The sequence below is a fragment of the Mustela lutreola genome, chromosome 9 (genome assembly GCF_030435805.1).
Source record: "Mustela lutreola isolate mMusLut2 chromosome 9, mMusLut2.pri, whole genome shotgun sequence".
In the NCBI taxonomy this organism is placed as follows: Eukaryota; Metazoa; Chordata; class Mammalia; order Carnivora; family Mustelidae; genus Mustela; species Mustela lutreola.
The window spans coordinates 87313446-87338805 of record NC_081298.1 but is presented as its reverse complement, the minus strand read 5'-3'; the positions used below and the strand labels follow the sequence as shown (position 1 = coordinate 87338805).

Sequence of the window (25360 nt, the reverse complement as noted above, 5' to 3'; positions counted from 1 at the left end):
AACAGAATTACTAAGTATTAGTAACACCTACTTGTATGCCTAACTAAATATAGTGGGTATTTAGCAAGTACTTTTTTAAAGAAAAATTTGTATCACATTAGGTCCTGGAAAATCCCTGGTTTAACCCTCACAGTTTGAATAATTTACCAAGCAGATGGCCCAACATCCAAATCTCAAAGCAACTTTGTTGTTCTCATTCAGCCCTGGTAACAAATTCTATGAAGTGTGGAAAATACGGTTACCATTTTATAGGTAGAGCAAATCACTTGCCGCAGAATAGGTTAATAGAATCAAGAATTCATGAAGGACCCTGGATATAGCCCTCATGACTATCAGGGGCCAGAATTCTCAGGGTTGGCCCTAGGCAGTCACAGCTTGAACTTTTACAGTGTCTTCTCTAATCCGAAGAAAACACCATTGTAATGAAGTAATTTAGTGAATAATTCAGGAAAGTCCTTGACTTTATAACTTTTCAAGATTTTGTTTTAATGAAGTATACCAGAATTACACTTTGATGCTGCTTTTTCCTAACTCTTCTTCCTCCCAGCTCCCTTTCTATTCCTTTTCATAAACTATTTAAGACGAGGATTCATTCATGTGTGTAGGTGGACAGAACTCAAATTCAAACGCTGTTAAAGATTTCTACCTGTAAAAGTACATATATTAACTGAATTTACATGTATTAACTGACTTAATCCACAGAACAACCTAATGAGGTAGGTACTATTATAACCCTGACTTTATAGATAAGAAAAATAAATGTAAATACATTAATTCAGAAGCTATGATACTATTGCGTTTACAGAGTGTTTTCTAATAAAGCACCTACAGTAGATTAATAGTAAAGTTGCCCTTCTGTGTCATAACTTCTTTTTCTTTCTTAAAGGAAAATCCATGAAACATAGTTCTGCAAAATTCTAGTCATTGTGGGAAATGGATCACTTTGGGTCTGGTATCACTTAGTCTGTTGAGTGGCCATACTTGTATAACAACCTTCTTGACCAAGGGGCTGTGTGGATTGGCAGTTTCACATCAGAGAAAGGATGGGAGGCTTGGGAGGTTCTGTGACTTGATAGGACCAGCATAGCATGGAAATAATTGTACTTTTAGGTTGTGAGAAGGCTGAAAGGTCAACTTATTGAATTCATTATTTAATGCCTTTTATTAATTAAAGGGGCTATTTTGTGTATTTTCTGTTTTTATTGTTCCATTTTTACTTTTGATTTTGGAGTAATTTTAGCTTATAGAAAAATCAGAAAAGTAATTCGACTAGTTTACATATACCCTTTATTCAGCTTCCTCTAATGTGAACAGTCTATATAATCAGATTATATTAATCAAAACCAGGAGATTAATGTCTGTACAATATGATTCACTAAACTATAGATCATATTCAAATTTAACCAGTTTTCCACTTATGTCTTTTTCTGTTTCATGATCCCATACCCCAGGCAGTTACTGCATCTCCTAATCTCTGCCAGTCTGGGAATTTCTCAGTCCTCCTTTGTCTTTTATGACTTTGGCACTTTGAATGAGTACTGATAGTTATTTTGAAGAATGTCCGTTTGCATTGGTCTGACATTTTCTGGTTACTAGATGGACATGATTATGCATTTTTTGGTGACATACCATGGAAGCAGTGTGTCCTTTGGTGCAGCCTAATCAGAGGATACATGATATCAGATGTCTTATTATACATAATGTTATCCTTGATCAGTTGATTAAAGTGGTGTCGGCCAGGTTAAAACACTGTGAAGTTTGTTTTCTCCTGTATAAATAATAAATGTCTTGGGGGAGATATTTTGAGACTGTTGTTGCCCTTTTTAATTATTTATTTATTTGAGAGAGAGAGAGAGAGCGCGCACACGTGCACAGGTGGTGGGGGAGAAGCAGAGGAAAAGGGACAAACTGACTCCCCAATGAGTGCAGAGCTTGAATCAGGGCTCAATCCCACAAGACATGAGTTGAAATCAGGAGTCTGTTGCTCAACTGACTCAGCCACTCAGGCGCCCCTGTTGTTGCCTTTTTTAAAATGCATGTAACTTGGTCAGTGTTTCAGTAAAAATAAGGTCTAGAGAAAACCCAGGTTATTCTCTTCCTGGGAGAAATTTAACTGTCCAAAATAATTATTACATCATTCTCTTTTTGGAAGGGCCCATAACCTACATTAGATTAATATGGTTTACCGTTGGAATATAAAAAGATGATGATGGGCTCAGTGTTTCATTTTTAATTTCATAGGTTAGTATACATTTAAAGTGGTTGGCAAAGAAACCATTTTATTCATTTTTTCCATGTTTAAATTTTATTCAAGGGACTTTTAAATTCAGCTTTAAACAATTAGTTGAATTACTGAGAAAATTTAAAATAGCTAGTCAGTATTACTTTATTTCCGTGCTAGGACAATAGCATGTAACATGTAGCCTGTAAACTCTCTTTAAAATTTTATATTAGGAATAGTTAAAGGATATTCTTGCTTGTTGTTTACCATTGTAGTTCTCTCTGTACCACCCCCTGCCATGGACTTTTAAATTCCGTATTTCAGCAGTTCCAGAGAGCTAGAGTAGTAACTTTAGTTTTCTGATCTATAAAGTAAGAATTGAAATAGTTCCTACCTCATTAAGGTTGTTCTGGGGATTAAATCAGTTAATACATGTAAAGTGCTTAGAACAGTGCTTGGCATAGGGACAGAACCCAGTAAGTGTTAGCCACTATGAAAAAAAAATAGCGAGTTGACTGCCAGTGTTGAGTGCTGACTTGAGAAAATGATAGAATTTTCCATGGATATACTCTTATCCGATGTTTTTGTTCCAAATAGCTGTCAAAGCCCACTGAATTTGCTGCTTTTGCTTGGGATTTTAGTGGTTAAACCTAAGGGAATTTCTAGTCTTGCTTTCTGAGAAGCATATTCTCATTTTAGGAACTTTGGAAATCTGAAAGGGTTGCACACAGGCCAAATATGGGCAGAGACAGTAAAAATGTTTGAGGCCTTATTTGAGTCTTTTAAAATACATTTCTAGGTGTAGGGTATTAAGTGATCGTTTGAGGTCAGCCAATCAGGAATACTGCCCTGTAGTTTTTTCTTGGTTGTTACTTTTTAGGGAGTACATGAAGACTTCTGTCCATAAGCTGTCTTGACTCACTTCCAGTATATGTTTTTCTTTCCGATGGTACCAGGAATTTGCCTTAGTCTAATACCTGCTTTTCATCTTGGTTTCCTTTCTCCCTTTCCATTTTTTAAACAGCCATGCAAAGTCCACTTCATTTACTGAAGTTTTTATTGTTGGTTGCTACCAGGAAACAGGATTAACAAATACAGTGAGCAGTGAGGAAGTGACAGTTTCAAACAGTCTCAAAAAACATTAGTTATAGTTGCATAGTTGTTACTATTCCATACCAGAGTGTAACTTGTTTAGTTCATTTCACCCAGGTATACTATCTAGTCTCTCTCCTAACCCATAGTAGAGTCTCCTGTTCTTATTTAGGAATTACCCCCATCCAATCTTGTATGGGATTTGATTTGTGGTATCAGAAAACCCAGACTACTTAACTTGTAGGAGCCACAGTTTCTCCATTTATAAAATGGGGATAAATGAGTTAATGTATGTTGAATTAATATATGGGTTTCAGTTCTAGCTTTGCCAGATATTACCTTTTTGACCTTGAACCCAGTAGTGGCCTTTCTGACTAACACACTCAGTTCCCTTATCTGGCAAGTGGAGTTAATAAGACTTTCCTATCTAATTCACAGGGCTATTGTGAGGGTCAAATAAAATAACCTTATGTGAAAGCACTTTGCTAATTAACATTCTGTGCAAGTGCAAGATAGACTTTAATCCAAGGTTGATTCAAGTTGACACCCCTTTTGATTTAAAAAGATTCCCCTATGCTTTCCAAAGCTTGCTTTTAATTTCTCTAGATATGGGCCCCCTAGGTCAAGAAGATATTTGCTTATCTGGCCCTCACGGATTAGCCTTTTTCCAAATGTCAGACTATCCAGCACTATCCTGTAAGACTACTTCTATGGTCACCCCAGCTCCAGTCCTTTTCCTTCAACCACTTAAGAGAGGTTGCTACAATATTAAAATATTTTAAATGCACAGAAATATTAATAATTAATCACCATCAAGGTAAGGTGATAGTTCAGTTTTCACTTCCAGCCACTCTTATCAATTCTAAAAAAATACTGAAACTGCTGCTACCTTCTAAGCCATTGCCTAACACAAGGCTTAGTAATAACCATTTAAGATATCAGATGATGAGGTAAGAAAGCAAACATTTGTTAATTATCTTACTATGTACCAAGCATTATGCCAAAAATAGGAGAAATTCCCCTCCTAAAAACAAGCTGTCATCCTCAATTTGAGATTAGAACAGTGGTTCTCATAGGGTGAAGGGTGAGAAGGTGAGACATTTTCAATCATCACAAGTAGGGATGCCACTGGCACCTAAGGGGTGGAAAGGCTAGGAGTGCTACCAAGCCTTCTGCAGTGAACAGGCCAGCCACCCCACAATATCAAAATATCGGTAGTGCTGAGGTTGAGAAGCCCTAGTTTAGAGGAGCAAATATTGTCCGCGTGAAAAATGTTAACTACTTTCCCATCAGGATGAAAATATCTTGTCCCTGTAAGTGGTAGAATATCAGTGTGTCATTTAGCTATCCTGACGGGGAAGACTAGGTGTTTGCACAGGGGGTGCCCTGTATTTTGGGAAGGGGAACGTGGACTTCACTTCCTCCACTGCTGTATTAAAAGGCTTAAAGTCATTGACAGGCAGTAGTAACCTCATATTCCTGTTGGCTCTATTGTTTCTTCTATCCTTTCTTTTATGGAAGAATGCTGCTTATTAATCCTGCTGATTATGAAAGAAGGGGATTAGATTTTCACTCTTATCAAGAAACTGCTATAAATTCACCTCCCTTCCATGGTAGCTTAATTGGTTTCATAAAATGGCTCCTCCACAAATATATCAAAACAGTTCTGTTTGAGTCATCCTTTTGAAATCAACCAAAGGGAAACTCTAGTGTAGATGGGAGTCTGTTTCATTAGAGATAATATATGCAGTCCACACCATTTTTCACCATAAAAGAAGCATTTCATGTTTTAAAACATTTTCTTTTTTTTTTCTCAGCATCCCTTTGTGCCTATTCACTTCCCCCATCAAAATAGAATATTATGTTTACATAATATTTTGTATTTGCTCTTTGTTTAGTATTTGTTTTGCTTCTTTTTATTTTTCAGGGCAGGAGTTCTGTGTTTAGTAGGTAGTAAGCAAGAGGCTGTGTGCAATGTAAATAAAAGAAAAAAAACATGTTATGCTGAAGGAGCAGTTTGAACAAAAATTGATTTCCCAGTTTTCCTTCTTTAAGTGAAACTGACAATTATATGTTAAAGAAAGTCATTCCTTTGGGAAGAGTTGATTAAAAAAACTTTAAACAACAAGCGATTGGAATGTTTTATCAAATTAATGAGACTATTTATAAGAAAACTATATAGTTTATAGCTCTTTTTTTTATGTTTTCCCAGCCTACACAGAAAATAACACTATTTTAGAATGCGTTTCTTTAAAACAATTTAACTAGGGAAGGTCCCTGCCAATGAAAACATGCTTACTTTCTAAGGATCAAGCGGAGTTTTAAAATAATAGGTATTATAGGAAGCAGCCTTATTATTAGCAAGATTTTTTTCTTATCATTTTTTCCCAGTCTCAGGTAGAATTGTGCTATTTAATGTTCTTTTTTTTTTTAATTTTTTAAAGATTTTATTTATTTGACAGGCAGAGATCACAAGTAGGCAGAGAGGCAGGCAGAGAGAGGGGGAAGCAGGCTCCCCACTGAGCAGAGAGCCTGATGCAGGGCTAGATTCTAGGACTCCGGAATCATGACCTGAGCCGAAGGCAGAGGCTTTAACCCACTGAGCCACCCAGGGGTGCCCCATGTGCTATTTAATGTTCTTTTTGTTAGATCATCACATTGGGATAGAACTGAATATATGAGATCAAACCAGCTAACTTAATTGAGTATCAACAGGTCGGGCCAGTAATTGAGGCACTAGAATATACTTTATAGAGATATCATTTCACATTCTCAAGTGAATTTAGGAATGACTTTAGGAATTAATTTTGAAGAATTCTGTTTTTTATTCAGATTTTAAATATAGAGAATACAGAAGGAGGGTGGGTACAAGAGCACCATCTAGCAACTTGGCTTTGTTAAAGATTCTAAACCACTCAAAATCATGACTCTTCAGAACATGAAAGATTCTAACACTTCTTTCCAACAAACGCCTGTCAACATGTATTAGAATTACAATGAAAGGTTCCACAAGTAGCTGTCATAGCATATGTTATTCATAGTTTAAGAAAGCCAAGTTATATATCATTGGTTATATGCCATTTTGAATTTAAGAAAACTTTATCTTGGGTGATTTAAGTGTATAAACAGTACTACTAAAGTGTTTTATTATGGGTTTCAGATTATTAGATACAGAAGTAAAAGCCAAGCTTGAGTGTGTTCCCGTTATTGAAACTTTGATATTACTAATAAAATATCCCAAAATCTAAGGGACCTAAGAAGAGTAAGAATAATTGAAAGTTTGTTGATTTTCCTTGGCTAATTTGGCCAGGGTCTCTAGGAAGTATGGAATGGTGGATGTATGCTAGCCCTATTCCAGTTACTTGTCAAAGCTAAAAATTGTTCCTTTTGCTATCAAGGCGATGGGACTAAATCTATAGTCCTACATGTACATTCCTTATAAATTCTTATGTTAGAACCAGATGGTCTTGTATTTTTTACAGCTCCAAAATTCTCTTCATTCGACTTTAGTCCCTTCATTTTTAGAAATGAGGGAACATTGCTTTGTTCAAAGAACTAGAACTAGAACATGGACTAATATTTGTTAGCCATGCTATACGCTAGTATCAGCCAATTATGGGCATTCATATATATCACTTTCAGATTTTGGCCATATATGTGTACTTATTGATACTATTTAATACTATTAGATGACTTACCTCTTTAAGTAAATGTTTTTAAAAGGAACATTTTACTTCTATAAATGGAAAATTATCACTTTGTAAAAATAGAAAGTAACTCTAAATAAGAGTCTAAATCAAGACAAAGCCACAATATTAAAATTTAGTTTAAACTTTAAATTTAATTCTTGTTATTAAATTTTTAATTTTTGCTGTTCTTGGTTAGAAATGTATCAAAGCAATGTTTTTTGTGTTTGACGGCAGTACTTTAATTTCTAACAAGAAAAGCACGGTTAAAGCTTCTAATTAAGCTTTGCTCAGCTTTTTGTAATGGGATGTTTCTGTGGGGGGGAATAAGAGGGTATGAATTCTTGTTTGTATATTAAAATCTGATTTAATATAGATCAGAAGGTCTTGGTAAATGGACCAAAATTGTTCTTTGGTTAATTTGAATTAATTTGTTTTAAAACTTCAATTTTTCTCATTGAAGATTTTAGTTAGCTTCATGTTATTTCTTTTTCTAAATGGAGGATATGATCAGTATTGTTTATTTTACTGAAATAAAACATTTCTTTGGGGAGTTGAGAGAATTTTTTTTTTTTTCATAGAATTGTAGCTCTTTTTTTTTTTTTTTAAGATTTTTCTTTATTTTTTCAACAGAGATCACAAATGGCAGAGAGGCAGGCAGAGAGAGGGGGAAGCAGGCTCTCTGCTGTGCAAAGAGCCTAATGCGGGGCTTGATCCCAGGACCCTGAGATCATGACCTGAGCCAAAAGCAGAGGCTTAACCCACTGAGCCACCTAGGCACCCAGAGAGTTGAGAGAATTTTGTAGAGTATTTGAATGGAGGAAAATTTTTAAAAATAGTTCTTAAGCGTATTTTATTTATTTAAAATAACTTCAGTGTTTCTTAAATTTACTAACAATAAAAATTAGTGTGTTTGTCTGAATTGCTGGTCTAAATGTGTATGTCAGTTATGAGGGATAAAAGAGGGTCAGAATGGTTAAGCCTTCTCCTTTTACTTGTTCTTTCTCATTGGGCTACAAATAGTCTGTGTTGCCTTCTCTCCAAAAGTGCTGCTGTAGAGGCTGTATTTCACTGTACTACAGAAAAAGACAAATAGGCATTTTTCATTCATTTTGTTTCCTGTGAAACTTGTTGGTGGAAGTATGAAGTCAGGAGGAGACTGTCATGGGTTAGCTAGTAAGAGTTGTGAAAACCTTTGTAAGAGGTCTAACAGGAAAATCATGGAGAGAATAGATGTAGGAAATAACTAGTCCCATTAAGCTGCTGATGAAATAGATACAGTATTATGGGGATTGTTTGTAGTATTTCTTCTGGCTTATCAGAAATACTAGTCTTGTTTTTCCTGTCAAATTTATATTTCTTAATTAAGCTTTTTAATTTGAAGTCATTGTAAATTCATATGTGGTCATAAGTTATAAGACAAGAGATTCTGTGTACCCTTCACACAGTTCCCCCCAATTGTAATATCTTGCAAAACTATAGTAAAATATCACAACCAGAATATTGACACTGGTAAAAACAGAACATTTCCATGACCACAGGGGTCCTTTCTGATGTCTTTCTGTTCCCACACCCACTTCCCTTTTACTCCTACCTACTCCTTAACATCCTAGCAAGCATTTATGTTTTTCCCATTTCTATAATTCTGTCATGTTAAGAGTGTTACATAAATAAAATCATTTATGTAACCTGTTTAGGTTAGCTTTTTTTTTAACTCAACATCTTTCTCTAAAGATTCATCCTTGTTATTTCTTCTGCGTTCCTTTTTATTGCTGAGTACTATTCCACAACATGAATGTACCACAGTTTAATCATTCACTCAGTAAAGAACATCTGGACTATTTCCAGTTTTTGGCTATTATGAATAAGGCTGCTATAAGACATTCATGTACAGGTTTTATAACATAAATCTTCATTTCATTTCTCTAGAATAAATGCCAAGGTGTGCCATATATAATTGTCTTAAATATTCCTTTACATACATTTGAAACCATCTCTGACAGTGTTAATAATTTTTGCTTTGACTTTCAGACATACTGTAGAAATCCAAGAAAAGGAAAGTTCATTGTATTTACCTGTATTTTTACTTACCATGTTCTTTCTTCTTTTCTGATGTTTCAGGGTTCGTCTATCAGTTTTCTTCTTAGAGAATTTCTGCTAGCCGTTCTAATAGAGTAGATCTGTGGTGACAACTTCTGTTTAATTTTCTCTCACCTGAGACTGTCTTGATTTCCCCTCCATTTTTGCTGGGTATAGGATTCTGGGTTGACAGTTCTTTTCTTTCAACACCTGAAAAAGATATGTTACTTTCTTGGCTTCTCTGAGGTATTTTGACATGGATTTTTTTAGGTTTATGCTCTATGAGTTTTATTCAGCTTCTTGAATCTGTGGTTGTGGTTTCTTTTTCCAAATTTGCTAAGATTTCAGCCATTATATGAATACTTTTCAGTTCCATTCTCTTTCTTCTTTTTCTGGGTTCTAGTGATACAAGTATTAGCTCTTTTGCTGTGATCTCACAGGTTCATGAGGCTCTGCTCTTTCTTCATTTTTTTTTCCCTCGTCTTTCTTCCTGTCCATTTTCCCTCCTCCTCCCCCTCCTCCTCTTCCTTCTTCTTCTTCTTGTCTATTTTCCCTCCTTCTCCTCCTTCTTACCGATTTTCCCTCCTCCTCCCCTTCTTCCTCCTCTTCCTCTTCCTCTTCTTCTTGTCTGTTTTCCCTCTGTTGTTCAGATTAAGTAATTTCTCTCTTCTGGTTCACTGATTCTTTATTATGTCACTTTTATTCTGCTGGTAAGCCCGTCCTAAAAAGTGAGCATTTAAATTTTTGTCTCTTTGTGCAGACTTTTTTGTTTGTCCCAAATATGTTTGCATCTTATATTTTTATCATGATTGGTTTAAAATCCTTGTCTGGTAATTCTGATATCTCTGTCATCTCAACTTCAGTATTTATTTCTTTTTGCATTGTCTTAAATCTTTATAGTTCTTAATACAATGAATGGTTTTCTGTTGAAACCTGGACATTTTGGTATTATGTTCTGAGACTCTGGATGTTACCTAAACCTACTATTTCCACTGTCTTTTTCTCTCACTGCCTTGGCTGGGGAATAGTGGCTGCCTTCTTTTTACTGCCAGATAGACATAGAAGTCCAGGTTCCATACTCAGCCTTCACTGACACCTAGCGCAAGGGAATCCTTGTTACTGCCATGTGGCGATGGAAGTCCAGGCTTCCCTAACACTGCTAGAGTAGAGGTGGGGGCATGTTACCAACCAGCAGGGTGAAAGTCTTGGATCCCTACTTGGCTGCCCGACAGTACCTTGGTTGGGGGCAGGGGGCTAGGCTTCTTTATTATGGTCTTGTGAGGTAGAAGTCTAGGCTCCCCACTAGGATCTTGCTTGTGTGGGCAGTGGTAGGGCCAGTGTTTTCTGTGGTGGTTGGCTATAGTAGAATAGTTATTGTCAAAAGTTATCTCTCTTACTAAGGCTGCCCCTTCCTCATTCCTTTAACTGGAGAAATAAAGCTTTTGGGGTGGCTTTTTGTTTGTTCATTTGGTTTTTGTCTCTGCCAATTGCTATTTCCAGGTTCCTGGATTGTTCAGCTCTAAATCTGGGATATAGGAACCATAAAGAAAACCCAGAGAAACTTAGCACTGTGTCACTCCTTGTGCCCCAAGGTCCCTAGCTGGTCTGTCTGCTCTCTATTTTTCAGAGTCTTCTTATGTTTTGTATATAATGTCCAGAGTTTGCAGTTGTACTTAGTGGAAATAATAGGGAACAATTACTCCTATTCCATCTTCCTAAAGTTACCAAATTTACATTTATAAACTATTTAAATAGAACCAAATATATAAATAACCATTATTGGGGAATATATCATGCACTTTCTATATTATATAGAAAATATATAACTTTGCATAATATTGTGTGTATATAAAGAGAGAGAAAATTATATAACTTTGCACAATATTGTGCTCACAAGGACTGCTGGAAGATAACATCTTTATTTAAACTGAAATTCATTGTTCACACTATTAATGAAAACTTTTTGCCTCTAGGAGATAATGCAAAAGGTGTCCCAAGGCTCCTGACCAGTGAACAAAGATTTGAGAACGACAGCCAAGCTCATGTTTTCTCCTGATCAAGAAAATCATCCATCCAAAGCACCAGTAAAATACGGTGAACTCATTGTCTTAGGGTAAGTTTTCTCCATCTGATGACACATAAAATTGAATAATTTATAGTGACTTTAACATCCAGATTGAAATTACTTTTTAGGGACGCCTGGGTGGCTCAGTTGGTTGGACGACTGCCTTCGGCTCAGGTCATGATCCCGGAGTCCTGGGATTGAGTCCCGCATCCGGCTCCCAGCTCCATGGGGAGTCTGCTTCTCTCTCTGACCTTTTCCTCGCTCATGTTCTCTCTCACTGTCTCTCTCTCAAATAAATAAATAAAATCTTAAAAAAAAAAAAAAGATTATTTATTAAAAAAAATGAAATTACTTTTTAGATTGTATATCCTATCTATTTCCAAAAATGATTTAAAGCTACAGGATGATTATCTCAAAATAATATTGATAATGTTAAATCAAGAAACTCTTAATCCTCATTTTTATGCCATCTCTTAAAAGTGCTCATGTATGCATAAACTTTGCCTTACCGTTACTCTCAGAAAGAACAAAGCTTCTTAAAGATGAAAAATGTAAAATCTAAATGTCTGAAGTCATATAATGTTTCATTTGTCTTCCCTGTCCCATCTTTTAGAAAAGTATGACTCAGCTGCCTTTACCAAAATCCCTTCCCTGTTTAGGTCATTTCATATAAGTTAGTATTTATTTGTTCCTTTGTCCTTCTGAGATAGTTGTTGCTTTATGCATATGGTCCTATTCTTCTTGTGATAGAGTTGTACAGGCTAAAGATATGATGACTCTGAAGCCCAGAGTCTCACTACTTATTTGCTTTCTAAGTGTTCTCATCCATACAACTTACATAGACATAATCTAAAGAATAAGGAACAGATGATTCCATATTTCAGTTTATTCAATCTAAACTTGCATTAACTGTCAAAACTGAGAATATTAGTCCATTAGCAAGAGATTTCAGAAACTAGAAATTGCATATTTTACTTTCCCCCTGATGTTTCTTTTCTTCTGTCTAGAAATCAGCTCTAGGAACAATTATATGACTTTAGATATTTGAAACAACAGGTTTTAGAGTCATGTTGGTACAAGTTCTTGTTTAAGTGAGAATGTGTCCCTTGTTTCAGAGGAGAGAGTGAGAGAAAGTCAGATGATAATATGGAGTTAATGAGCTTGACTAGAAGTCATGAATGCTAGATTCCAGTGCCTATTCTACCATTGCTAATTATATGACCTTGGGCAAGTCACTTCATCATTCTGGGTCTTAGTTTCCTCTTCAGTAAAATGACAGACAAGATCATCTAAGGCCCATTGAGACCTAAAAATCTCTTTTCCCAAAAACAACTTAATACAACTTGAGATCACATAGATCTTAATATAGTAATGACTAACAGCTTCTAATTTCCAAAAATTATTCAAAGTTAAATTCTTCTACTAGGAATTCTGAGTCATTTGAAGACTGGAATTTAAAATTTAGTATATCGTTTAAACTGCCTTTCTTAGCCCAGCAGTTTCTCATCGTAGTTGTCTCTGTATCTGGCACTTGATTTCTTAAAATACAAATAATACTTCTTTCCAGCCCTCAGGAGAAATAAAGCTGGATAAGATTGTCAGTTTGGTGTTATTGCTACTGTAGAATAGAGTTTTGAGCTACAGAAACACAGTGTTTGGGAATAGAGAGTATATCCCCAGAAGAGAAACAAGTCAAGTAACTAAGCAGACAGAATAGTGAGGATCCACGTAGGACCGGTTGCAAAACACAGCCTAGAATTAGTGTTGTATTAACTAAGGGGTGTGACTCTGAGCTCTTAGCAAGGCTAGCAAGATTAGCAAGGGCTTTCTCCAACAGAAATCAGTGTGTTTTATTTTTTGTAAAGAATCAATATAATCTCTTACAGGAGATCTTTATCAAATATAATTTCTGTAAATTTGAGTAAAGCCCCTTCTCTTCCTTGTCAGCCACTACTGGAGGCCATTTTACAATCACATTCTCCTTCAACCTCAAAACTGTCCCTGGTCCCTCCTTCATTTTCCCTCAAGATTAACCAACTATATATAAGAGACCAGGAAACAAACCAAAGATTTGCCAGGGGGCAGGGGGCAGTGAATGAGGAGAAATTATTATTAAGCCACTACTCAGGCCAAATGAAGCAAAAAAGAATTCAAAAAAGCATGGCACAAACACCTGGATTCAAATTCTAGTATTTTCATTGCCACTTGTGTGACCTTCAGAAAATGACTTAATTTCCCTGAGCCTCTAAGGAATTTTATTCCCCTGAGGAATAACTTAAATTCATAACTGGTAAAAGCCGAGTGATGCAAATCTCTAGAATTTTTATGAGGATGGATTAAATGAGGTGCTATATGGTAGAGAACACAATAGTGCCTAATACACAGTAAACACCCAAATGTTTTCTTGTGAACTTCTTTCCTATCCAATCCTCATTTACTTGCTTATTTTCAGGACATGTATATAGTATCATGGAGAAATGGTTATAAGATCTGAATGACAAAAATGTGTTTTGTCACTGTTTAGCAGGCATCTTTAATTAGATAGGTTTTCCCAACATAATGTGAATGTGTATGTGTGCATTCATGTCCTAAGTCTTTTTTTTTTTTTTTTTTTTTTAAGATTTTATTTATTTATTTGACAGAGAGAGATCACAAGTAGGCAGAGAGGCAGGCAGAGAGAGAGGAGGAAGCAGGCTCCCCGCTGAGCAGAGAGCCCGATGTGGGACTCGATCCCAGGACTCTGAGATCATGACCCGAGCCGAAGGCAGCGGCTTAACCCACTGAGCCACCCAGGCGCCCACATGTCCTAAGTCTTATCAGACTTATCAAATGAGTCTAAAAATGTCTTATTTCAAAAGGTATTTAAAGTATTTAGTTGACAATTAAAGGAGATTCTGTTTTAGACAATTCATACTGTACTTTTAAAGGTTGTATTAGCACATGCAAACATCCACCTTTAAAAAACATAGAATGAGTCATAAGGAATCAGACATGCCATTAATCAGCTCTTGATTATCTTGAATAAAAGAGGGAAGAAAATACAGATAATTTAAAGCTATTTATAATCCAAAAAATACTTCTTTGTGACTTGGAATGTAACCAGAATATCATTTTGTTTCATACTCAGACAGCTGGTCTAGGGATCAGTAATTACTGAAGGGAATTTGAGATACTTACAGTGTGCTAATAGATAATTAATTGGAGATCGATCCATATTTTAAGGCAAAGTAAAACATTTGTTTCAGAATTGTGTGGTTCTTACAAGAGATCACCTAAACTTTTTTCCCCCCACCAGGTATAATGGATCTCTCCCAAACGGTGACAGAGGAAGAAGGAAAAGTAGGTTTGCTTTGTTTAAAAGACCTAAGGCAAATGGGGTGAAGCCCAGCACTGTGCATATCGCTTGTACTCCTCAGGCTGCAAAGGTAAAAAGCAAACAAACCCAAATTAAACTAAATAAGTTAACTTGAGAAATTGAAAGACCCGTACATGTTGTTTATGTTCTCTAGGGTTCCCTTCACATTCTGTACCAGAAGTTTCCTTTTGTTTCAATGGGAGCAGACACTTTGGAGACATTACTTGAAAGGCTGCCATATAGAAGGGCATCAGACTTTTTTTTTTTTTTTTTTTTTAAATAAAAAACCAGGATCAGTGGGTAGAAATTAGGAGGAAACATTCCCTTTCAATAAGAAATTTTTAAAAAGGTAGGTTGGGACCAGGGCTTTATCTAGTATTTAGAATTATACAGCTGTCTACCCTGAGAAGTAGGGAGTTTCCACTGGTACTAGAGGGGCCTTGCCAATGAATGTAGTATATAATAAGCATACTCAGGTAGTTGAAGCATTGTATAGATGAGGTGATTTTTTTAAACTCAGGGTTAATTGTGTGATTCTTACAGGAGATCTTTATCAAAGATTCTGCTTATGCTCTTATTTTTTTGTTTGCTTGTTTTATGGGCCTCAAAGCTTTTAACATAGTGCCTTGAACAAAATGGACCACAGTTAACTATTAAATTGAATCAAAACTATAAAAGCAAATACCCAACTGTATTGGCTCCTTTATCTTTCCCTGCCAAAATATCCAGAACCTGAGCCATCATTTCAGGACACTCAGGCTTTTCCTGGAGTGATAGACAGTTTGGGGGGAATTTTAAATCTTTACATTTCTGTGATTTCTTCTACTTCCAGTTTCATAATACAGAATTTGTATTGGATATTGTGTTGTGTGAATAAAAATTACAAAGTCTCTCACCTTCTGGAATTAATTGTATCTTTAGCTAGGCAGCCCCAACATGTGCATTAATATTATACCCCTGAGATATATCTCTGTAAGTTAAATGAAAAAGAGATGGAGAAATTGGCATATGGTGACTTGTTTTAGGTCATAGCTCCAGTCCCTGAAGTTAATTGAATTTTTGTATACCACATGGTGTCTAGAACAGTCTTCATGTCTTGATGCAGCCTCTCATCTATTACTGTTTGAAACCCTGTAAATGTAGAAAAGGGACAGTTTCTTTCAAATGTTTCTTTTTGTTCCTTTGCAGAGAAAGGTTGTGCTAAGCAGGTAGTGAGAGTGAATGAAAGCTAATGACCCAACCCGAGGAGCTCGATGCCAGACCTGCCCCGGCAGCAGTGCTCTTACATTGGGTGTATGCCACTTCTTTGTGCAGGGTTGTTACATCTGTTGTCCCCAACCACTAATGCCATGTAAGCCTGCAAATCACAGCCAGAAAATGCTCCTACATATTTCCAAGTGCCCCTTTCACAGCTACTACTACCTCTGGTTGAGAACCACTAGCAGAGGGAAAATAGTTATAATCTCTATATCTAAAATACCCTGTTCTGGCAATCATCTGGGAGAAGGTTAAACTCTGCCTTTCAGTCCAGTGAGAACTTAACTAGACATAGTTCTTACTTTTAATATAATTAAGACTAGGTTTAATTGCTAATAAAGCCAGAGAGTACAATGTCAAAGTACACAAAAACTTGTGTTTTTTAAATCTCTTTAGCCATTAAGAACACGTTACTTCCAAGATTCTGGGCAGTTATTTGATTGAAAAATCATTGCTTTATGCTAAGTTAAAGTAATTATAGGTTTTAAAAATCTATAAACAATTTTTATTTATTTTTAAAACATCAGCAACATGCATGGGAATGATGTACATGCATTAATGAGGTTAAGATACCTCTATGAAGAGAGCAGAGTGAGAGAAACATGTAAGCAGCCTTGACACTCTGTTGAATTTAAGAAACCAGAAGCAAAAATGGCATTGTTATGCTTCGATAAAGCTTGGTACCCAGGTGGTTTTTTAAAATTTTCTTTAAGTATTTGAAAATTTCACAGCCTTAATTAACTTTAAATCTATTATTTTAAGGCTTTATCTATTACAGATAGATTACCTACAAATTGAAACCAAGTGAGGTTTTATAATGCCACGGTTCTAATTAAGAAACATTTTTTGAATTTAGCTTCTTTGCTTTACGTCTTTGTATCCGTTTTCCTTTTACGCAACCTGTTTCCACTTCCTTTGTGCAGGTTTTCCCCCTTTCTGATATTATCTTCAACTCAAATACATAGAAAATGCCCAAAAACAAAACCAAAAAGTTCTTTTTAGCAATGTTTTTAGTTTTAGTTTGGGATAAGTCAGAAGTACCATCGTAAGCATTATGTCCATTTCCTTTGGTGTAAGGTTTAATCATTCTATGAATTTTTCCGTATTTGCCCAGCATATGACAAATATTTGTCACCAATAGAGTCACAGAATGATTAAGAAAAACATTTAACTCTGCATGTTGGTAACTTGTTTATAACTCTTTGAATTACTTTAAATATAAGAATCTTATCTTGTAAAATTTTGTATTTTCTCCTTAATAAAGTATAATCGAGTACTATTTTCAGTTTCTACATGGGGTTTCATTTTGATTACTTTATAATAAAAATACTTATAAGGGAAACCCAGATTTTACAGTGTTTTTATACAATGAAATTATGCTTACTCTAGAATCTTCAAAGTATTCTTGTACACCCCACTCAGTCTGAGTAACTACTATCACAGCTCACATTACAGAAAAGTTACTAATTTCTACCTTAAATTTTGGGAGAAAATATATCAAACATGTGATAGATTACTTTTCTTTTTTGAATTTGATTTGATTGGCCTACCAGCTAATTTTTGCTATTAATATTTTCTTTCTTAGGCAATAAGCAACAAGGACCAGCACAGCATATCATATACTTTATCTCGGGCCCAGACAGTGGTGGTTGAATATACTCATGACAGCAACACAGATATGTTTCAGGTACTATAACATCTGAATTTTTTTTTTTTTTTTTCTTGAAAAAACAAAAAAGTTGACAACCTGTTGTCTGTGACTTTTGCTGTGGTCGGTTTGATGATGATCATATTTTAGTCAAGTATTACATTAAAATATATATTGATTTCTAAATCTCATATATAGAAGTCAGCATAGCATGGTTTTAAAATGGGCTCTGGTGAACATTACTTAATCACTCTATGCCTCAGTTTCCTCCTGTGAAGTGCAGATAATAGAGCTTCCTTCATAGGACATTTAGGAGGCTTAAATGTGTTAGTACATGTAAAGTGCTCAAAGCTGGGCCAGAGAGCTGGTAAACACTTAGCAATTAATAATAGTGGTTATAAAAATAGCTTAGTTAGCTGTTATCAGAAAAAAAAACAAACAAATAGTCTGCACATACTTGTGACTTTTTTTTGCCACCGTTTCCCACCTTCCTCTCTAGGTAGCAAAATGTACAGGCGATCTCTAATTGTCTGTATAATGTTTGCGATCAGGCTTGTTTTTTAGCACATATTTTCTGCTACTAATGCAGTTAAAGTTTTTTTTTTTTCCTGCCTCTCATTTTTGTACCAATCCAGTGCTGATGTTTTCATAAACTTAATAGATTATAGAACAGTCAAACCCAAAGATATAAACAGGATCCATGATGCCTTCTCTTGTTTGGCTTTGTAGAGCCTGGATTTTTGGAAACAAATAAGACATAAAGTACCCAATAATGTTGCTTTTGCAATTACTGTCTCAGTGACTTCTCAAATTTTTTTTGTTTTGTTTTATAAGATTAAATAGAAAAGGCCTGGAGATGTCTTTAATTATAACCAATAGCAAAGTATTTCTCATTGAAGTCAATTGTTCCCCTCTAGCCCTTCTAGTAAAATACTGAATTTTTTAGAATAGGGTCTCTATAGTTAATATCAGAGTATGGATGTATGTTTATCTTTCTTGCTTTTGCCAAAAAAAATTTAAAATAAATAACACTCTTAATGAAGATTAAGGTTGGGATCTTAATGAGAACCAAACACAAGCTTTAGGATAATTTTCCACATTTTATTTTACTGACAACCAGTTAAAATAAATATGCTTAATTAGCTTTTTTTTTTTAAGGTTTTTTTTTTTTTTGACAGAGAGAAATCACAAGTAGATGGAGAGGCAGGCAGAGAGAGAGAGACAGAGAGAAGCAGGCTCCCCGCTGAGCAGAGAGCCCGATGCGGGACTCGATCCCAGGACCCCGAGATCATGACCTAAGCCGAAGGCAGCGGCTTAACCCACTGAGCCACCCAGGCGCCTGCTTAATTAGCTTTTTTAAAAAGTCAAGATGTTACCTAGATGTTTGACCCCAGACTAGAAGTTTTGTTTCAGAAGATACCTTGTATTCATTTGTTTACCCCTTGTTTTTTGTCAAAACTTACTGAAGTCTTGTGAGTTAAAAGTTATAGTTAGTTGGGGGCAGAATTGGGATTAAACCAGGCATTCTGAATTATAGAACAGTGTCTTTGCCATTTTATGAAGGTCCTTAAATAACTTTCAACATTTTTTTTCCTTTTCATAAAGGAATAGAGTTTTTCTTAAATAGTCTTCATAATGTTCTTTCTACAAAGCATGAGACCAGTGAAAAATCCAAACATTTCTACATCAAAAAAAAACAGAGATATATCTGAAACTACCCTGATAATTTAACCAGTCTTTGAGGAACTGGTTTTATAACCATTCTGAGATTACCTGCCTTCCACACTGAACAAAGAATATTTATTGTTCAATTCATCAACTATTCAAACTCTGACTCTCTGCATTGGTTAACACTATGAAGTAAATAAAGGAGACATTACAAGTTGTTTATATTCATAGGTGGTACACTGGCAGTCTAAATATGAAGTACAAGTTTCTGATTGGGTTGAAGAAGGGTGAGGGAAAGACTTCATACTAGTGCCTTTTTATCCAGATATGTTTGGAGTTTTTTTGTTTGTTTGTTTGTTTGTTTTAATGAAATTTGAGTAGGATTTTATCAGTCCAGCCAGTAGAAAGGCATTCTGACAAAAGAGATGGCAAAGTGTAGTAGAAGATTGACCAATGAGGGGCACCTGGGTGGCTCAGTGGGTTAAAGCCTCTGCCTTCGGCTCAGGTCATGGTCCCAGGGTCCTGGGATCGAGCCCCGAGTCAGGCTTGCTGCTCAGCAGGGAGCCTGCTTCCTCCTCTCTCTCTGCCTGTTTCTCTGCCTGCTTGTGATCTCTGTCCATCAAAATAAATTTAAAAAAAAAAAAAACAAAAAGAAGATTGACCGATGAGCTGCTTGCAGCTAGAATATACTTTTTATGTGAATAGCAATGATAGGAAATTAAGCTGCATCAGTGGGATGCAAATTGTGAAGTCAGTTTCTAATTATTACAGAAATAAGGAACTAAGGGCGCCTGGGTGGCTCAGTGGGTTAAGCCGCTGCCTTCGGCTCAGGTCATGATCTCAGGGTCCTGGGATCGAGTCCCGCATCAGGCTCTCTGCTCAGCGGGGAGCCTGCTTCCTCCTCTCTCTCTCTCTCTGCCTGCCTCTCTGCCTACTTGTGATCTCTCTCTGTCAAATAAATAAATAAAATCTTTAAAAAAAAAAAAAAAAAGAAAGAAAGAAGGAACTAAGAAGTTTGAATAGTCTGTAAGGAACTATTAGGGTTTTTAATGAGAGTGGGAGGGAATGACATGGTAAGATCTATACCTTTAAAGCTAATAGTGGCAGTTAGAAAGAGGAGGAATTACTAAAATTTATCTTACCACATAGTTATATTTTGTCAACTGATCATGATCACATAGGTTTTTTTCTCTTTGTAGATACTTAACATATCTTCCTTCTTACCAATCTTGACCAATATTGCTTTGAAGTCTTAAATCTCCTCTAAGACACAGATCAAGTTTCAACTGTTTTGGAACAATCTCTCCTTCCAAATAAGTGCCCCTTCTGAATATCTTGATTCTAAATACCAATCCTCAATCCATTCCTGGGCCTACATCTTTTGGATCTAAAGGAGTCTTTTATTTTTAGAACTATTTTTAGTTTCAAAAGGCTGAGACCATTTTCTTTGGATATCATATCTTAAAAAGCAGGAAAAGGGACATCCAATCTTAAGTTTGTTAACCAGCCAGTTTTCTTCTAAAACTATCCAAACTAAAGAAAGACTTACACTAGATACGACAAAAATGCTAAAAGGATCTTATCTAAAAGTATGTGGTTATGAGGAATTCTTGAGACTTAACTATGCTAAGAATGACTTTGAAGTGTCATCATCATTGTAGAGGGTCAGTGTTTTTTCTCAGTATCCACTTTCTTCAATTTTATGATATTACTTTATAACCAGTACATGAATGAACTCATCATTTTTAAATGTTTGCTTTAAAACTCTGTGACACTTATCAGGTCTGTCATCTATTCCATAGATTTCCTTTTTTCTTTTCATTTTTAAATGTTTACTTTAAAACCCTGTGACACTTGATCAGTTCTGTCATCTGTTTCCCTTTTTTTTTCCCTCAACTTTCATCTTTCAAAATCAAAATTAATTTATTTACTAGCTAGTACCTCTGGAGATTTTTAATTTGCTCACCCATCCACCAGAACTCTGATCTGGGAACCTTGTCTCTCTAAAACATGGCTGAGAACCAGGAAGAAAATAAAAAGGACATCTAGGCATATAAAATAAAGGCCATGTAGGCCACACACTAAAATTCCTTTTCTTTGCTTCCTGGAGAATCTTTTAGGTATTTACCAAGAACCTTTTGAAAGACTGTTCTTGAAAGTTTAGTTTTTTTAATTTCTCAACCCACAGCAGAATAATAGTGACTAGTTAGAGGAGGGGTATGCTGCTAGAGTCAGGTATGCCCAACCGCAAGAAGTGATAGCTGACAACCTCACAGAACACACAAGAATATCTATAAAGTATACATAAGACCTCAAAGGAAGCTATGTAAACCCATAACGTAAGGATCAGCCTTCTTGTACATTGCTATAGCACCTGAAGACATTACTGCATTTAGTGTAGTATAAATGGTATTCATAGTTCAATGTCCTGGAGTCATCATAACATAGTGTATGTTCACTATATTCTGTTAAAGAAGGTAGAGTAATACATGGTAGCCATATTTCCATCCAGAGGGATTAAAATTAAAATCTGCAGCCATCTAGAAATCTCAGCCATCCTAAATTCTGCATTCCCTGAGGGTTTCATATATTCTGGATGGTAAGTTCCTACTTACTCCTATGCTCTAAATAATTATTAAGTCACAACAAGTTCGACAGATTAATTTTCTAGGGTGTAGATGCTCTCAGAGTTATGTTTGCACTTTAGAAATCTCAGAGGCTTAATGATTTCATCTTCTTGTACCTTTTTTTTTTCTTGTACCTTTCTTGAATGGATTTTCCAGTGTTCCTTTCAATAGGTTTATAGATATTTCTTTTTCCCTTAGATTGGTCGGTCTACTGAAAGTCCCATTGATTTTGTAGTAACTGACACAGTTCCTGGAAGCCAAAGTAATTCTGATACACAGTCAGTGCAAAGCACTATATCAAGATTTGCCTGTAGAATCATATGTGAACGGAATCCCCCCTTTACAGCACGGATTTATGCTGCAGGATTTGACTCATCAAAAAACATCTTTCTTGGGGTAAAGAACTTTTTCCCTGAATGGTGCATTATTTTTAACCATTTCTGTTTCCAAATTCCTAAGAACTGGAAGCTCACTATTTTTATTGCTACTAGGAGAAGGCTGCCAAATGGAAGACATCAGATGGGCAGATGGATGGTTTGACAACTAATGGCGTTCTTGTTATGCATCCACGCAATGGGTTCACCGAAGACTCCAAGCCTGGAATATGGAGAGAAATATCAGTGTGTGGAAATGTATTCAGCCTGCGGGAAACCAGATCAGCCCAGCAGAGAGGAAAAATGGCAAGTATTGAGATGTAGCTTCTTACTTACTTCCACTAAACACATTGGGTGTGTTGGATTGAATGCATTACATAATTCCAAAAACTTAAATCTCTTGCTGACACAGAGTACTTAAGTCTGACTATCAAAAACGCTGACCACTAAATATTATACTACAGGGTATTATCTTAAGGTTTCAATCAGGACCTTTAAAAATTTGTTCTTTCATGTTATGTTAATATATTTTAAAACCTAAGCTTTCCTAAATTAGATAACACTGTGTATTTTCTACCTCTTTGGCCATGATATATATAGGAAATATTAGACTTACTGAGTAGCCAGGTGTTTTAATCATAAATTGTCTTTACTATAAGGCTGAGAAGAAATATGTTCCTGTTCAATATTTTATCCTTGATTTTCAGACTTAAATTTTTCATGACTGCCAATAGAGCTTCTTATATTTAGTAATAATCATAGGAAATCTCAGTTCTTGAGTAAGGAGCATATAAGACCAAAACTCTTATGTAAAAATTGAAAACATAGTGGTGAATGTATTTTTTGATTCTTGTTTCCTCTAGGTGGAAATTGAAACCAATCAGTTACAAGATGGCTCATTAATTGACCTCTGCGGTGCAACGTTGCTGTGGCGTACTGCAGAAGGCCTTTCCCACACTCCTACAGTGAAGCATTTAGAAGCTTTAAGACAGGAAATCAATGCAGCACGACCTCAATGCCCCGTAGGGTTCAACACACTAGCATTTCCTAGTATGAAGAGGAAAGATGTTGTCGATGAAAAACAACCATGGGTGTATCTAAACTGCGGCCATGTGCATGGCTATCATAACTGGGGAAACAAAGAAGAACGTGATGGAAAAGATCGTGAATGTCCCATGTGTAGGTCTGTTGGTCCCTATGTCCCTCTGTGGCTTGGATGTGAAGCTGGATTTTATGTGGACGCCGGCCCTCCAACCCATGCATTCAGCCCATGTGGGCATGTGTGTTCAGAAAAGACAACTGCTTATTGGTCCCAGATCCCGCTTCCTCATGGTACTCATACTTTTCATGCAGCCTGCCCCTTTTGTGCACATCAGTTGGCTGGTGAACAAGGCTACATCAGACTTATTTTCCAAGGACCTCTAGACTAACAGACAGTTGTCCTCCAGGACTACATTATAAATTTATAAGCTAAGTGAGTTGGGTTTTCCAACCTGTTGTCCATGTCACAGTTTCTCTGCTCTGGTCATTTGCATTAAGATGAAGAATTTTTTTAAACATTTATAATAAAAAGTAACAATTTCTGATCAAAAAATCTGGGAAACTCAAGGAAAAGAATTTCTGAAAGTACCAGACTTCTGAATTCTGAGTTTTGGAAATATATTTTGAGGATGAAAAGACACAGTCTAATTTGTTGCCTTCCTTTTAGTGTTTTTGAATCACCCATCCTCAGTGTTGAAAATTGTTTCATATAACTGAGGGTACTGTTGGTTCAAACTATGTTAGTTTACAGTTTGTTGCAAACATTGTAAAATACAGCAACATGTATATTAACTTTTTTCTATTTATCTTTATTATAGAAAACATCTTAGAATGTTCTTGATAGAGTAGCATGGTAACGATGGTGTCACACTCTTGGTGTGAATGGTAGTTTAGTGAGCACAGCTCAAGGATTTCTAAGCTTAGAAAGAAGGACAAGAGAGCCTCTCTCCCTACCCCCTTCTAAATATGGAATTTGGTAAATTAAAATACTTTGTAAAACCAAATTCATATTAATTATTATTGTGTAAGAGCTGTTTGTTTTTAACCACATTGAATATAATCAGGAAGGTTTTTTTCTTAATGTTTCTCTCAAGTGTAGTATATAACAAAAAATGCTAAGAAACATTTTATATGCTCCTTTGAATATGCAATTTAATCTAGATTATCTATTTTTCTCCCATGATAACTAATCTGTTTTTAGTACCAGCAACATTTGGCAAGTTTATTTTTTAGATATAAACTGTGGTTCATCTGTTCACTGTTTCTAAAAAAAAAATTTTTCATGAGAAAACGCATAAATTAACAAGGAGGAGAGTGTCTTGATTTGCTTTTAGAAAAATAAATAAGTTGATTATTCTGTGTGTGATTTTATCCAGGCATTAAGAAATGTAGAGAGAGATAAAGGGTTCAATGACAATAGTGCCCCCTCTTTTTTTTTTAACCTAGCAGACCAGCCTTAACTTTGTGGGCTTTGAATCCTAAGGAGAGTTGCCACCGTGTGACTCAAGGAAATGTTTGGTTGGCAGATGAGCACCAGTGACAGCCGAGTAGAGGAACATACTTGCATGGTATGTTTATTCTCTAATTCCAGTAAGTTCTTTGCTTAAAGAAGCAAGGAAACGTTTCTTCACTCCCTCCCCTCCCCTTTCTTTAATACACCACAAGAGAAGTATAGACAGTTGCACTACATCAAACCCTTTGTGACACTTGTAGAAATCAGTACACTTTTAGAGTAGACAGAATCTTTTTTTTTTAATCTTTTGATTTGTTTTTCCTTTAGTTCAAAAGTTGTGTAATAATTGACTCTAGCAAATTTTCGTATGTGGTAGTATAGCTTTAATTTATCATAACTATTACTATGCTGTTCTGAATTTTCTTTTGGTTTAAAAAAAAAAAAAAAAAAAAAAAACCTGTTGCTTAGAAGCCATGAACTATTTTACTTTAATTCAACTTGTCAAAATTTCCTTGTTTTTAAAAAATGATCATTTGGGTTCACTCAGGAAATGCATGTCAGGAAACTTGTATTATAAGTTTACTAGTTGTGATGTATCCGTAACTGCTGTTACCCCCTTTTCAAAGAAATATAATTGATTTTGAAGTTTTCTAGTCACATGCTTTGTGACTAATGCAAGGAAATCAAGCCCTGTGTTGTATTTGTTCTAGTCATTTCTATTCAGGCTATATATTGTAGCTAATTTTTATTTGCAATTAATTTATTCAAACTAAGTAAATACTTTTCAAAATAGA

General features: G+C 35.6%; 1 protein-coding gene across 1 annotated transcript in view; it reads left to right on the top strand.

Annotated features, from left to right (window-relative positions):
- Nucleotides 1–25360, top strand: part of PELI1 (pellino E3 ubiquitin protein ligase 1) — a 56766-nt gene extending 31406 nt beyond the window's left edge. The window contains exons 2-7 of the mRNA XM_059187822.1: nucleotides 11052–11191; nucleotides 14439–14568; nucleotides 17341–17442; nucleotides 21897–22094; nucleotides 22190–22378; nucleotides 22936–25360. Of these exons, the coding sequence (XP_059043805.1) occupies nucleotides 11121–11191; nucleotides 14439–14568; nucleotides 17341–17442; nucleotides 21897–22094; nucleotides 22190–22378; nucleotides 22936–23502 (1257 nt within the window). The 5' untranslated portion in view covers nucleotides 11052–11120 and the 3' untranslated portion in view covers nucleotides 23503–25360. The remainder of the gene's footprint in view (nucleotides 1–11051; nucleotides 11192–14438; nucleotides 14569–17340; nucleotides 17443–21896; nucleotides 22095–22189; nucleotides 22379–22935) is intronic.